This window comes from Schistocerca gregaria, chromosome 2 (genome assembly GCF_023897955.1).
Source record: "Schistocerca gregaria isolate iqSchGreg1 chromosome 2, iqSchGreg1.2, whole genome shotgun sequence".
NCBI classification, from domain to species: Eukaryota; Metazoa; Arthropoda; class Insecta; order Orthoptera; family Acrididae; genus Schistocerca; species Schistocerca gregaria.
This window is the reverse complement of record NC_064921.1, coordinates 660,809,957-660,825,606: the sequence shown is the minus strand read 5'-3', so window position 1 is coordinate 660,825,606 and position 15,650 is coordinate 660,809,957. Positions and strand designations below refer to the sequence as shown.

Here is a 15,650-nt window from a genome sequence, read left to right as displayed (position 1 = left end):
TTTCACAATATGTCAATGTGGTGCAAACATTAGCAGCTAATTTTAAGTCTAAGATACGACTCCGTAGCTAAGTGGTAAATGTTTACGATTGCCGTGCTGAGGACCTGGGTTTGATTTCATGTACTGCCAGAGATTTTTTTTCCTTGGTGGGAGGGCTGGACTGGGCTGCACTCAGCCTCGTGATGCAACTGAGGAGCTACTTCACTGAGAACTAATGGCTCTAATGCGTGGGAAACCGACAACAGGTGGGAGAGCATAGCATTGACCCCATGCCTCTCCACACCGCACCCGAATAACGCCATTGGCAGAGGGTGACACGGCGGCCAATCGATATTGAATGGCCCGTGAGGACCGGTACTGGTTTAAATGCACAGTAATATAAAACAGTGAATTTCACTAAACGAAAAAACGTTATATCCTACGACTGCAGTATCAATGAGTGGCAAGTGGATGTGATGATGATGATGATAATGATGATTTAATTTGGGGCCCTCAACAGCACGGTCGTCAGCGGCCTTACTGGTTATGATCATGCAAATCATGCATGATCGGTATGGGGATTGGCCGGGGGAGGGGGGGGGGGGTGCGGAGGTGGCACGATTTTTGTCCCTACTGACAAAGTTGATTATAATGTATTAAAATCGTTCTACCAACTATTAAACTATGCTACGTAAAATAGATGAATTAAAAAACTAAACTGCCCAGCTGAACTATTTACTCAGAGCTCGTTGAACTCCTCTGACAGTTATCGGTCAACTAATCTAAATACCTGATTGTAACAGTAATTATAAGACTTCGTTGTTATGTGATATCTTAGGGTAATCAGACGTACAGTAGGTGGTAGACTTTCATTCATGGTAAGGTATTGGGAAAATGCAAGAAACCAGTGCTCTATAGGAGGCTGCCTGCAACAGCACTCGTCCAACACATCCTAGAATATTACTTACTTCGGCTTAACATATGCGGAAATGACCAATAGGGCACTTGGAATACACATATTTACACAGATTTGTTTGAGCCACGGGACATAGTCAATCAATTGCTGAAATAAATGGAATGTCAAACGTATCGAGACAGATACCAGTTATCCTTTGAAACCCTAGTTACAAAATTTCAAGAACCAATGTCAAGAGAAGAATCTAATAATGTACTACAACCGTGCTGACACACGGACCGCTAGGTTTAGAGTATTACCTTCTTGTTGCCTAAACTTAAAAAATATTTTTATTTTTGTCGTAGTAGGAAAAATACTCCACGAAATAACCATTTTGAGTTTGGTCTTCCTTTTGTTTCATGCATAGCCCTGTATCAGAACTTGACTTGCAGCTCTAGGATTGATATACTTTGAATTCATCTGTCCCAACAGTCTCTGAGCAACATTTTTCGTAAACTCCAGAAGTGCAATCTTTCTACACAACTCACAGTACAATTCATAAGCAGTTACAAACACTTTCTGGATCTTCTCCCCAGCGCATAAGCATATATAAGACTGTCAGCGTGGTTCACAAATACCGCATTACAACTGTAGTCTTTAGAACAGAAGAGCACTGAATGTTGATTTTATTGCCATCCTCCTACTTTCTGGAGACAAATGTCACAGTTTTGTTGTCTTTCAACAAAGTGCCCTAATTTCAGTGGATGTCATCCTCTAATAAAAGTCACTTCTTTTCATTTCGTCGGAAGGTGAAAGGCCTGGTGGGAAACTTACCCTATTTATCCTCATTACGTCAAAAACACCTTCAGCTTTCTAGCCATAAAATAGTACGTACAAAGCTTATCCTCCTGCTTTTACCCCAAAACTTCTTTTGAATACTTAAAATACCCAAACGCTCAATTTTCCAGTTCCCAGTCCAAAACCTCATTTCTCCCTTGATAAAAGTCAAAACAAGACTGTATTTTTTCATGTCTGCAATGCGCCACTGCTTGTAACACCAGTGTACGGGTTTCATTGGGTTGCACAATTTCACAGAGTTTCTTCCTTTGAAGAAAGTAATTCAGTTAAAATTTTCTCTATCTTCAGTCAATTTCAGTCTCAGTCACCTTTCTACTTTTTTACATTTCTCTTCAATTTCAGGTAAACTGATTTCGAACTGACTTGTACACATTAAATCACGACTCTTTTAAAAATTGCACAGAAACCTAAAGATTTTTCAAAAATCTCGTCAATACCTAAATCTGCAGGACTAGAAGCATCATTAGCATCAATATCTTCGTTTTCATTGTCCTCTATTTCTGGAACAATATAATCGTCTGGCAAAACTTTTAGAAGTGCTGCAACAACTCCAGTGGCCAAAAAGTGGTGCTTCGCAGCGAATTAATATTTACAATACCGAGAATCGTGTTAACACTAAAATAAGCCTTATCTTTATGCAACTGGATCAGCAAAACCAGTAAAATACAGCGAAAAGTCTCAAAGAAAGCGACAATCCACTCTTTTTTAGCAGTACACGAAAAGTGCACATACGACAAGACTGTATTCAAAAGTACATGTGGTTTTTGGTTTATTTTGTAAACAAAAATTACAGATTTCGCAAAGGAGCTGCACAAGAAGAAAATTGGATCTAAGTTCCATTGTATTTATGCTAGTAAAACAAAAACAGCTAATGACTGTGTGTCAGTAAACAAAAAAATACAGTCTCTCCAAAGCAATTTTTTAAATAGGAGCCCCCATTTTTATTTTTCTTGTAGTACGTAAAGAAATATGAATGTTTTAGTTGGGCCACTTTTTTCGCTTTGTGATAGATGGCGCTAAAATAGTCACAATCATATGGTTCAGAATTTTAGACGAACAGTTGGTAACAGGTTGGTTTTTTAAATTAAAATACAGAACGTAGGTACGTTTGAACATTTTATTTCGGTTATTCCAATGTGATAATGTACCTTTGTGAACTTATCATTTCTGAGAACGCATGCAGTTACAGGGTGATTACCTGTAAATACCATATTAATGCAATAAATGCACAAAATGATGTCCATCAACCTCAATGCATTTGGCATTACGTGTAGCGACATTCTTCTCAGCAGCGAGTAGTTCGACTTCTGTAATGTTCGGACATACATTGACAATGCGCTGACGCCCGTTGTCACGCTTTGCCGGTGGATCACAATAGCAAATATCCTTCAACTTTCCCCACAGAAAGAAATCCGGGCACGTCAGATCCGGTGAACGTGCGGGCCATGGTATGGTGCTTCGACGACCAATCCACCTGTCATGAAATATGCTATTCAATACCGCTTCAACCGCACGCGAGCTATGTGCCAGACATCCATCATGTTGGAAGTGCTTCGCCATTCTGCCATGCAGTGAAATCTCTTGTAGTAACATCGGTAGAGCATTACTTAGGAAATCAGCATACATTGAACCATTTAGATTTCCATCGATAAAATGGGGCCAATTATCCTTCCTCCCATAATGCCGCACCATTGATCAACCCGCCAAGGTCGCTGATGTTCCAATGTCGTAGCCATCATGAATTTTCCGTTGCCCAGTAGTGCATATTATGGGTGTTTACGTTACCGCTGTTGGTGAATGACGCTTCGTCGCTGAATAGAACGCGTGCAAAAAGTCTGTCATTGTCCCGTAATTTCTCTTGTGCCCAGCTACAGAACTGTTCACGTCGTTCAGAGTCGTCGCCATGCAATTCCTGATGCATAGAAATATGGTACGAGTGCAATCGATGTAGATGTAGCATTCTAAACACCGACGTTTTTGAGATTCCCAATTCTCGCGAAATTTGTCTGCCACTGATGTGCGAATTAGCCGCGACAGCAGCTAAACCCCCTACTTGGGCACCATAATTTGTTGCTGGTCGTGGTTGACGCTTCACATGTGGCTGAACACTTCCTGTTTCCTTAAATAACGTAAGTATCCGCCGAACGGTCCGGACACTTGAATGATGTCGTCGCCCGTTGGGCGTTTTGATCACAACAGCCATACATCAACACGATGTCCACCTTTTCCGCAATTGGTAAACTGTCCATTTTAACACGGGTAATGTATCACGAAGCAAATACCGACCGCACTGGCGAAATGTTACGTGATACTAAGTACTAATAAGTTTGTGACTATTACAGCGCCATCTATCACAAAGCGAAAAATGTGGTCCAACTAAAACATTCATATTTATTTACGTATTACACGAATATGTAATAAAAAATGGGGGTTCCTATTTAAAAAAAAACGCCGTTGATATCCGTTTAACCTATGGCAGCGCCATCTAGCGGGCCAACCATAGCACCATCTGGTTTCCCCCCTCAAGCTAGACGAGTTTAGTTCTTTGTAATTTTTTCGTTTGATGCTTATTTCGTGAGATATTTAGCCCGGTCACTATCAATGGACCACCCTGTATGATTGACTGTCGTTTCCAGAGTGTTGATGTAAATTTACAGCTAGATGCTGATATAGGCCAACAAGTCGGCTGTGAAATACAGACTTACTGTGTTCTGTGGAAGTGTTGTACAAGATAAAGTTTTAACACTGATGTTAAGATATAATAAACACACATATCTCGCACTGGCCGGAACGTTTTGCAAAGCATGAATGTCGTTTCTAGGACCAATTGATTTTCTGTTTTATGACGTGATAGCTACTACACATCTACCTTTACGTACATAATGCAGTAAACTGGCATAGTTAAATCGATGTGACTCTGTATTACATTTAACCAGATATTCCTCCTAAATCGTGTATTAAACATGAAAATAGACATTTGTTAACACAACTGAGAGATATTGCAACTAGGCTAAACATCACGTTAATATTGTTACAAAACTACTAGCAACAAAGGCAAAGCAAGCAACAACAAAATTTTATTATTTGAGAGAACATGTGTGTAAGTCGACGACTAGTGAGAGCGGTAATAGCAGAGTAGTAAATAATGTTCTTCAGGCTCTCAAATATACCACCAACTAAAGCAATGATTTATGCATCATTTTTCTGCATATCAGATCATAAGGGAGAACATCCAGAGACGTAGAACAAATGGAAGTTTATATGAGAAAAAAAATCCGTACACGCTATGAAGAATGAGGAAACAGCAGAGAAAACAGAAAACAAGAACATACAACTCATGAGATGGGACTGAATGCTTTAAAGTAATAGACAGAAAGCGAAAAATGGAGGGGGAACAAAAAAAGAACAGCAATGAGACAGCAGAAAATTCTTCCTTCGGTGTTATAGTGAGGAATTTGCCTTCATTGTAATAGAAACTGCTTCTATGATTTCACTATTAAGTGTAGCATATCGCTATATCACTTTTATTGACTTGAAATGAAAATATATAGTCCACAACAACTAAGGATAATACTCGATAGACTTTACATTCTTACCATATACAGTGACACATTGTATCGCAAGTAACAGTGTCCTACTACTAATCGATACCAGGCCTGTTTGACTGGGGACATTTTCAGTAAACATGAAAAATTAAGTAATTTATTCAAACCGTGCCAGCAAATCGACCAGCATTTTTAGGTAGTTTTTGGAGTAAAAATCATGTGCAGGTATTTTTATTTTGTTCTGTCAGCATTGCACTGTCATGTCACGCGGTGTTTATGGTACAGTTGTCAATAAGAGAGCGATCGCTGTGTCCAGGTACCCGTCTTACGCAAAGAACAACCTGGTGAGCATCGTTGCACCGCTGATTCCCACTCCAATCCTGCACTTCCTGATGACAGGCTACACTCCTCTAACTCCACCATCAGAGGTAAGTCATATTTGTGACAAACTGCATTCTTTGTACTGTAAATCAGAGAAGTATTAAGTAACAGACAAAAAGAAACTTCATTTACCCAGCTTAATACAGTTTCCCAACTCACGTGGTGTAAACACTTGTGGTGTATCTGTCCATCTTCCCCAGTTACTGCTGTACTCTGATAGTGGTACAGTTCCTTATAGGTCTTCGTACATTTCATTGAATTTTAGTTAACTACAAGATGAAAATTTGTAGTAGACAGAATTTCATAGTTCTTTGGAGTTATAATGAGATTTGCATTGAAATTTCCTGGCTGATCAAAGCTGGGTGCCGGTTCAGGACTCGAACCTAAGGACTTCTCCTTTTCGCGGACAAGTGCTCTAGCGGCAGAGCTATCCAGATACGACTCGCAGTTCTACTTCCGCCATATGCGCAACTCCTACCTTCCGAAGTGGCTCGCGATAGGCAAAGGTCCCGTGGTTCAAGTTCTAGGCCGGTACGCAATTTTAATCTTCCAGGCTGTTCCATATCAACACACACTCTGCTGTAGAGTGAAACATTTATTCTGGAGATTTGTACTGACTGACGCACTAGAGCAATGGAAAGTGGAAATGAGCTTTGGGCGTCATTGGCCGCGAGGCCTCTTGCAGGGCAGGTCCGGCCGCCTTCGTGCAGATCTTATTACATTCGGCGCCACATTGGGCGACCTACGCGCCGGATGGGGATGAAACACCCAGTCCCTGAGTGGAGAAAATCTCCGACCCAACCGGGAATCGAACCCGGACCCGTAGGACGGCAATCCGTCACGCTGACCACTTTTTTTGTGTGATTGGTCATTGCGGACGTCACATGACATCGGTTTAAGTTCGTTTGTTGATACTTCCACTCAGTTTTTTTTATTACAGAGGCCAAACAGCTCCCTGACTGAACACGCCGAGCTACCGTGCACGGCGTCTGTTTCCACTCAGGCCAAAATTTTACTACGGGCCATATAGAAAGCCTTGACAGCGAAGGCACTCAAATGGAAAATAAAAATTGTGACAATGTGGAAGACACTCAGTATTAAGAAACAGAGGTATTCCACATATATCTGCTAAGTTCGTTTTGACCAAAGTCTGGAGCTAGATAAAAAGATATAACAATCTTGTTCAACTCCACAGCACGGCAGTAAGTCGTTCTTGTTTATATTTTTTTGTGAGGGGAACTCCTACTTGAGTTTTGCACTACACTCTCCACGAACGCACGAACGACAATGAAAATATTTACTCAGCTTTACTTGTTCTTTGGAATATCTGAGCTGAGATAGTTGTTTCTTTCGGCATATGAAGTATCAGCTGCAACGTGACAGAAACCTTATCACTATTGGCTCCGTTTGATACTTCATTACGAAGACGGAGTTTCACTCTAGGTAGTCGATATTTTTACGATTATTTTTGCGACAGTGAGTAACCCGTCGATTCCACGGAAATGGTTATGATTACAGATTTGACTTCACAATACAAAGTGTGACAGCAAGGACATTGTGGAACAGGAACCAATGTAAAAGTTTAGTCTGACGTTATGATTTGTAGTTTACGTGGTTTCCCTAAATCGTCCTGGAAATATACAAATCCTTTTGTCACACGACTTCATTTAAATTTGTGTTAATTAGCTCCTGCTCCACTATTAATATGCTGTATTCATTGTCTGGAAGCAGCTCAGTGTTTGGAATACGTAAGCTGAATAGCAGTCAGCGCAGCTGAACTGTAAGACTTTATATCCTCCAACATGGAAAAGTTAGCCTTGAGCACCGTCGACCATTTTCAAAATGTGTCCGAATATTCTTTCCTTCGGGTTCATGATACATTCTGGTAGCTATACGAAAGTGTATATGCCACACACTGATTTATACACTAATGTTTTAGCAACGTTTCTGCTGAAGAACATTACCCAATTTACTGGCCATCGGACGTCGTGTTACCATACGTTTTTACTGCGTGGTAAGTTAGTAAGATATCCTAGCTCAAGAAAACAACAATTACGGAAACATAATTTCCTTGCGTCAAATTTTTGTCAAAACAACGCGATTTTAATTATTTTTGAAGAGTGGTTCTTGTTCTTCGGTTCGGTTATTGAAATTTGATGGATAGTGGAAGATGAAATTAAGCATTTACGCATAGCGTTTCCTCTTTCGTATTTAAGACGCTGATATACTTGATATTGAGACAACTGACTTGAATAAACGAGCGTAACGTTTACTAGCAACAGTGAAATCATATATTTTATCGAAACTGATAACACTATCGGATGTTCCGCTCAAAATATATTTTCCCACTAGGTAAAAGCTGTGCACTGTCCTTGGAATCGCATGTTCTGCCATAACCAAAGCAAATATTTTGTCATCTACTTAGAAGGCAATATAGTGTCGTTGCTGGAAAATATTTTTAAAATTCGCAGAGCCTCGGTTGTAATGATCTCGAGCGCACCGGGGCGTTAACCTGTAACCTTACCTCTTCTTCCTCCTTTCCCCCTTGTATTTCACAGGAATAGTGAAACAGTCATTTTGAAAATAACTTGTGGTGTCTCCTCCTTAGTTGAGTGGTACCATGTGTAAGTGATGACGCAAATGCCGTTTCCTTAGGGTTTTGTCAACGCAGTGATGCGACTACTCCACGGCGCCTCCTCCAAAGTGCTCATCAATGGACGCATGATGGGCCCATCACCATCTCGCGATCGATCAGACAAGGGTGCCCGCTGTTGATGATACTTTACGCCATCACTCTCGAGCCACTGCTCTGCGGGCTCCGGAATCGACTTTAAAGAATGACGATAAGGCACCACAAGTTTATCTGCAGAATACATGCGGATGTCCTAGTGTTTTCAACACGGTTGCGTGACGAGGCAAGGAAGATTTGCATTCGATTAATTTGTATGGTACGGCTACGAGAAGTTGCACGAACATGGCGAAGTCGGGAGCTATTGGGGCACCATTACAGCTGACAGACAAGATGATATAAAAAAGAAGTCTGACGGCCACCTTGGCAGAAAAACTGGCATCATCTTCTCATCTGGCATCGGTGGCGGTGGCTCACATTACACCACAGATTACCCACATACGAATCCTTATTGTGCATCACAGTTACGTACATATGGAACTACCGATCACCAGGACGGCAACAGTACATGATACATATCGCATCTTGACTCGTGGACGATGAACAATGCCGTAGAGAGGCGGCAGCCAACAGTGGCATGGTATGTGGCGAGGGGTAAGTGAACCACGCACACCCTCATAAGCGACGCGTGCACTGTGGTATCAGATTATAATGGGAAATATGTGGCACGTTCCAAGTTACATACAATTCGCCGGACGGTTACGTCACTGTGTCCACAGTAGGATGTTATTGACACAGATGGACATCGCCTGATATGCGGACCTTCAATGACAGCATGGTGTTTGGTTCAAAAAATGGTCGCCTTCTTCCTTCTGATGGTGACGCAAGAAACAGAACCACAGCTACTACTTCTCCTTTAAATGACATATTTTCCCCAAACGAAGACCAACGTAGTTTCTTGGATACGGGATCTAACTGTGCTTTACCTCTTCCTGGAGGGCACTAAGAATGTGCTAGACTTTTGGAACTCACAACAAGAACGTCACTCACTGATTATGCAAAATCCGATACATCGAACATATTACGCAATTTTTTAGAGAGTGCTTCGTTTGAGGCCCCACTCAGTTGGGGCGTACCAAGTAAGAGAATGTAAATACTAGTTACGACTATTCTGAACAAGAAAGGACCAGGACACTGGAGGCGATTCATCTTCATACGTGAAGACTTACCGGGCACCAAGACGAGGTGCAACGGGATGGGCGAGGAACGCACCCATGAACAGGAACGTGGTCTGTTATTGTTTTGTACTGAAAGAAGCAGTTTGTGTTTATCATCTGTCACACCATTTATGTGAAACAAAAATTTTAAAATGTACACCTATTTACGGTTTCCATAAATATTTTGTTTTATGAACAACATCGTCTTATTTTCAAACAATAGCAATTTTTATTTCCTTTATTATTTTACCAGTAAAATTTTACTCATGTAGTAGGCGTTTACTGTTATTATTATTACTATTTTTTGTTCTCTACAAGCAACACTTTATTCCTTATTTCAAGAAGAGACCAATAAAAAGGGACCAAAAAAGAAAAAAACAGAAGAAATGGTAACGTGACCGCTAACGATAAGCGGAAAAAAGTGGTCAGCATGACAGACTGCCATGCAGCGGGTTCAGGTTCAATTCCCGAGCGGGTCGGGATTTTCTCTGATCGGGCATTAGGTGTTGTGTTGTCCTCATAACTGTTTCGTCATCATCATCAAGCAAGTCGCCCAATGTGGCGTCAAGCGAAAAACAGTTGCAACTCGACGACCGAACTTCCCCAGTTGGGGACTACCGTCCGTCAATGTCAGACAATTGTTTTTTCGGTGAACTCTCCGCACTGCTACGTTAGTAAAATGAGTTGATCAGAGACTCCAGACTGATTTGATCACAAGACGTAGTTCGCAGTTCACAACTTCGACACTACTAATTTGAATCAGAGAAATTCCAAGATCCAACCACTGAGGTGAGAGCATTCACAACTAATATAACGAGCAATATACTTTGATTAAAAATAACCTTATGATTAACTTTTCGGCTCGTCGAGTGGTACGGACCAGCCGCCATCCAATTGTAGATCTTTCTCAACCGCCACGTGCTCGATGCGTTGCCTATTCTGTAGGAACGTGCAGCGCCCTGTGAAGCGTGGCTGGCTGCACGCTGCCAACACTGCCCCCGCCACTGCAGTCTGTCAGTGACGAAGTTATTTTGTTGAGGTTATTGTGAAATTAAAACTTAGAAGCAAAGTTGCGACTCGGTAAAGGACCTTCACACAACGCCACTGTATCTTGGGACGGCGATATGCTACTAAAAATCTGAAATACCGAAGACAAATTCGTGTGATAGCCTATGGAATAGAAAGTTCCACAACTTATTATCTTATAACTTATTCAAAATGGTAACACCTACTAGAGCGGTTTGACAACAAGTCAGACAGCAGCTATATTTCTTTTAATGAAGAATTGAGCTCGGCATGATACAATCGGTATAAATTGCTCAAAACCTCATTACTTGGATCACACCCGTTACAAACAAAAGCTTTGATGTTATTTCTCTGAAACGTTTCTAGCACCAGCCTCCTTATGAACCAAGAGGTATTCGATGAAATCCCTTCAGTATCTCATATTTCTAGAACTTTCTAAGCAAAGACCACCAACTGAAATATTTTTATAACACTATGTTGGATGAACGTTATGAATTTTATCACTGTATCTTCCTTCCAGATCTATTCGACGCGCAGGACATCTGTAATGGACGTGATGCGGTGCCTCTTGCAGCCAAAAAACGCCATGGTGTCGACGCAACAGGACAGAACGCTGCCTCACTGCTACATCTCTCTTCTCAACATTATTCAAGTACGTTGATTACGTAAGTACCGACATGCAGACTTGGCATACGGCTTAGCAAGACAGTCTCGTAACACATTTTGCTGAAACCTATTTTGCCTTATTAGCGAACCGAAAAGACATTCAAACAAATGGTGTTAGTGTATATACAGCCCATCGTGTTCTTTAATCGTTGTAAGCAACGAAACACCACATCTTCTGACCAAATTTGCAACTCATTAATTCTAAACTTAGAGACATGAGCAACATCAAGAAGCAATAAAACGAGTGTTAGAACTAGGATAAGCTACATAGTAATAAACAAGTACATTATCATTCCAGAACTGAGTAAGTTCCATACGCGTTCGCAGAAATTTTCTGTTTTGTTCTATAGGAATGACATATTGTATCTCGGATTCACATATTAGCCATAGCTATGTTTATTCTGATTACAAAGTAGCTCGCCAATTAAGAGCTAAACTACCTCAACGTGTCAAAAGAAATTTTGTTTTGACATATGGAAGTCCTTTACTTCCTAACTGAAGAATTTCTCTGTAATCATTTGTTGTTGTTGTGGTCTTCAGTCCAGAGACTGGTTTGATGCAGCTCTCCATGCTACTCTATCCTGTGTAAGGCTCTTAATCTCCCAGTACCTACTGCAACCTGCATCCTTCTGAATCTGTTTAGTGTATTCATCTCTTGATCTCCCTCTGCGATTTTTACCCTCTACGCTGCCACCAATAATAAATTGGTGATCCCTTGATGCCTCAGAACATTTCCTACTAACCGATCCCTTCTTCTAGTCAAGTTGTGCCACAAACTACTCTTCTCCCCAATTCGATTCAATACCGCCTCATTAGTTATGTGATCTACCGATCTAATCTTCAGCATTCTTCTGTAGCACCACATTTCGAAAGCTTCTTTTCTCTTCTTGTCCAAACTATTTATCGTCCATGTTTCACTTACATACTTTCACAAACGACTTCATGACACTTAAATCTCTCCTCGATGTTAACAAATTTCTCTTCTTCAGAAACGCGACTTCATGACACTTAAATCTCTCCTCGATGTTAACAAATTTCTCTTCTTCAGAAACGCTTTCCTTGCCACTGCCAGTCTACAATTTATATCCTCTTTACTTTGACCATCATCAGTTATTTTGCTCCCCAAATAGCAAAACTCCTTTACTACTCTAAGTGTCTTACTTCCTAATCTAATTCCCTCAGCATCACCCGATTTAATTCGACTACATTCCATTATCCTCGTTTTGCATTTGTTGATGTTCATCTTATATTCTCCTTTCAAGACACTAGCCATTCCGATCAGCTGCTCTTCCAGGTCCCTTGTTGTCTCTGGCAGAATTACAATGTCATCGGCGAACCTCAAAGTTTTTATTTCTTCTCCATGGATTTTAATTCCTACTCCAAATTTGTCTTTCGTTTCCTTTACTGCTTGCTCAGTATACAGATTGAATAACATCGGGGAGAGACTACAACCCTGTCTCACTCCATTCCCAACCACTGCTTCCCTTTCATATCCATCGACTCTTATAACTGTCATCTGGTTTCTGTACAAGTTGTAAATAGCCTTTCGCTCCCTGTATTTTAACCTTACCACCTTCAGAATTTGAAAGAGAGTATTCCAGTCAACATTGTCAAAAGCTTTGTCTAAGTCTACAAGTGCTAGAAATGTAGGTTTGCCTTTCCTTAATCTATTTTCTAAGATAAGTCGTAGGGTCAGGATTGGCTCACGTGTTCCAACATTTCCACGGAATCCAAACTGATCTTCCCCGAGGTCGGCTTCTACCAGTTTTTCCATTCGTCTGTAAAGAATTCGTGTTAGTATTTTGCAGCAGTGGCTTATTAAACTGGTAGTTCGGTAATTTTCACATCTGTCAACACCTGCTTTCTTTGGGATTGGAATTATTATAGTCTTCTTGAAGTCTGAGTTTATTTCGCCTGTATCATACATCTTGCTCACCAGATGGTAGAGTTTTATCAGGACTGGCTCTCCCAAGGCAATCAATAGTTGTAATGTTGTCTACTCCTGGGGCTTTGTTTCGACTTAGGTCTTTCAGTGCTCTCTCAAACTCTTCACGCAGAATTATATCTCCCATTTCATCTTCATTTACATTCTCTTCCATTTCTATAATATTGTCCTCAAGAACATCGCCCTTGTAACCATAATAAACCTGAATTTTAATTTTGGGTGGATTCGAAACCGTTAGTTTCTGTAACGCTTATGATGTGAGACTGTTTAGAAAACTGTTACTAACATGAAGTTGTGTCTGTTCTCCTTTGACATAAGATGTATACAACTTCTGTCGGCCACTTCACTAGAGATGACATCACCTCCTTTATCTGTGAGGAATAACAGGTGCTCACTGGAAATCACTGAGAGAAAACTTCTGATATATTGCAACCATGCTCTGGAAGAATGAAAGCGCAATACGGCCACGGCTAATTTATGGCCCGTGGCCGTTAACATGTCGAACACGCGCTGCGCTTGTAAACTCATGTGAGATTAGATAAGCAGTTTATACAGTGCAGCGGATTAAGAAGGGGGAAGGGCAAGAACGGTGTTTTGCATCTATGAATTGTGTAGAGGAAAGGAAAAAAGAGTGGAAAGCCGTGTAAAAAGGTACCGCTTCGATCGATGGTTCTTTAGTGTATAGTTTAGCAATAGCGTAAAAGTGTCTTTATTGCAGAAAGACTGCAGTGAGATGGAATTAAAGGGATCAGAAAACTTAAAATGCGTTGCAACAATAAATATAGAGAGGAGTCTGATATACAAGCACTCATAGTCTCGCCGTTGGGAGCCCGGAAACTCCTTCTTTAGATATACAAAATAGCCTGATGGTCAGTGTTTATAAATAGTAAATGGTGGTCCGTGGAGAGTTAAACTATTCCACTCACAGGAACGAACCAGTTTAATTCAGAGATTCTCGAAGATGATGACGTTCCATTAATTTTGTTCCCAATACAGAACTAAACGTTTCGGTTCATGTACGACACTAGCAGATGACATGGAAGACATGATAGCTCACGTTCATGTAAATTTCCCCAGTCTTGCATCTTTGTAGTATTGTCTCTTGAGAAATCGTCTTTGAAAACGAAATATCATAATGCAATTCACAATTGCGCCGTTGAATTAAAGTGCTCAGTATAAACAGTTCCACATGCAGATTTAACCTGTTATGATTACTTTATATGAAATTATATGACTCACTAAGGAGCATGGTATAAATGACAACCCTTTGCACAATCTCAACCACTCCTCACAATTGAAAAAATACATTCGAAATTGAATATTCACTTCTGTTATGTCAACAGCTGAATGCGACTACGAAATTTTGAGTATAGGGGATAAGTGGGGGCAGAAGTGGAGCTGTAAATAGGCAGTGAGTGGTGCCTGGACCGATCAGAGGGAGTACTGTCCAAGAGGGGCAAGAAAGTTCCGAGTTCTAAATCTGGTCCAGCTCACGGTTTTATTATGTCAGAAAATTTCCATGTTCCATTGACGCTGCAGAAGGACACGGGCTTTCTGAAATCTTCTGGAAACACTGGTATCAGAAGGAAGAATGCAAGTGGAAAACCAAAGAATAAGTAACGAGGTCTGAAATTCAAGGAAAAGGTACCAGAGGCTCATTTATGGAGTGAACTTAGACCAAAACCTTGAGGAGATTCACAGAAGATGAGCAATCGGCCGAAATACACTCCTGGAAATTGAAATAAGAACACCGTGAATTCATTGTCCCAGGAAGGGGAAACTTTATTGACACATTCCTGGGGTCAGATACATCACATGATCACACTGGCAGAACCACAGGCACATAGACACAGGCAACAGAGCATGCACAATGTCGGCACTAGTACAGTGTATATCCACCTTTCGCAGCAATGCAGGCTGCTATTCTCCCATGGAGACGATCGTAGAGATGCTGGATGTAGTCCTGTGGAACGGCTTGCCATGCCATTTCCACCTGGCGCCTCAGTTGGACCAGCGTTCGTGCTGGACGTGCAGACCGCGTCAGACGACGCTTCATCCAGTCCCAAACATGCTCAATGGGGGACAGATCCGGAGATCTTGCTGGCCAGGGTAGTTGACTTACACCTTCTAGAGCACGTTGGGTGGCGCGGGATACATGCGGACGTGCATTGTCCTGTTGGAACAGCAAGTTCCCTTGCCGGTCTGGGAATGGTAGAACGATGGGTTCGATGACGGTTTGGATGTACCGTGCACTATTCAGTGTCCCCTCGACGATCACCAGAGGTGTACGGCCAGTGTAGGAGATCGCTCCCCACACCATGATGCCGGGTGTTGGCCCTGTGTGCCTCGGTCGTATGCAGTCCTGATTGTGGCGCTCACCTGCACTGCGCCAAACACGCATACGACCATCATTGGCACCAAGGCAGAAGCGACTCTCATCGCTGAAGGCGACACGTCTCCATTCGTCCCTCCATTCACGCCTGTCGCGACACCACTGGAGGCGGGCTGC

The 15,650-nt window shown here is 41.5% G+C and overlaps 1 protein-coding gene across 1 annotated transcript in view; it reads left to right on the top strand.

Annotated features, from left to right (window-relative positions):
• LOC126336292 (tubulin gamma-1 chain-like) overlaps positions 1-15,650 on the top strand; it is a 68,320-nt gene that overhangs the window by 33,178 nt on the left and 19,492 nt on the right. Inside the window, exons 7-8 of the mRNA XM_049999825.1 lie at positions 5,594-5,705; positions 11,051-11,182. Coding sequence (XP_049855782.1) covers positions 5,594-5,705; positions 11,051-11,182 — 244 coding nt within the window. The remainder of the gene's footprint in view (positions 1-5,593; positions 5,706-11,050; positions 11,183-15,650) is intronic.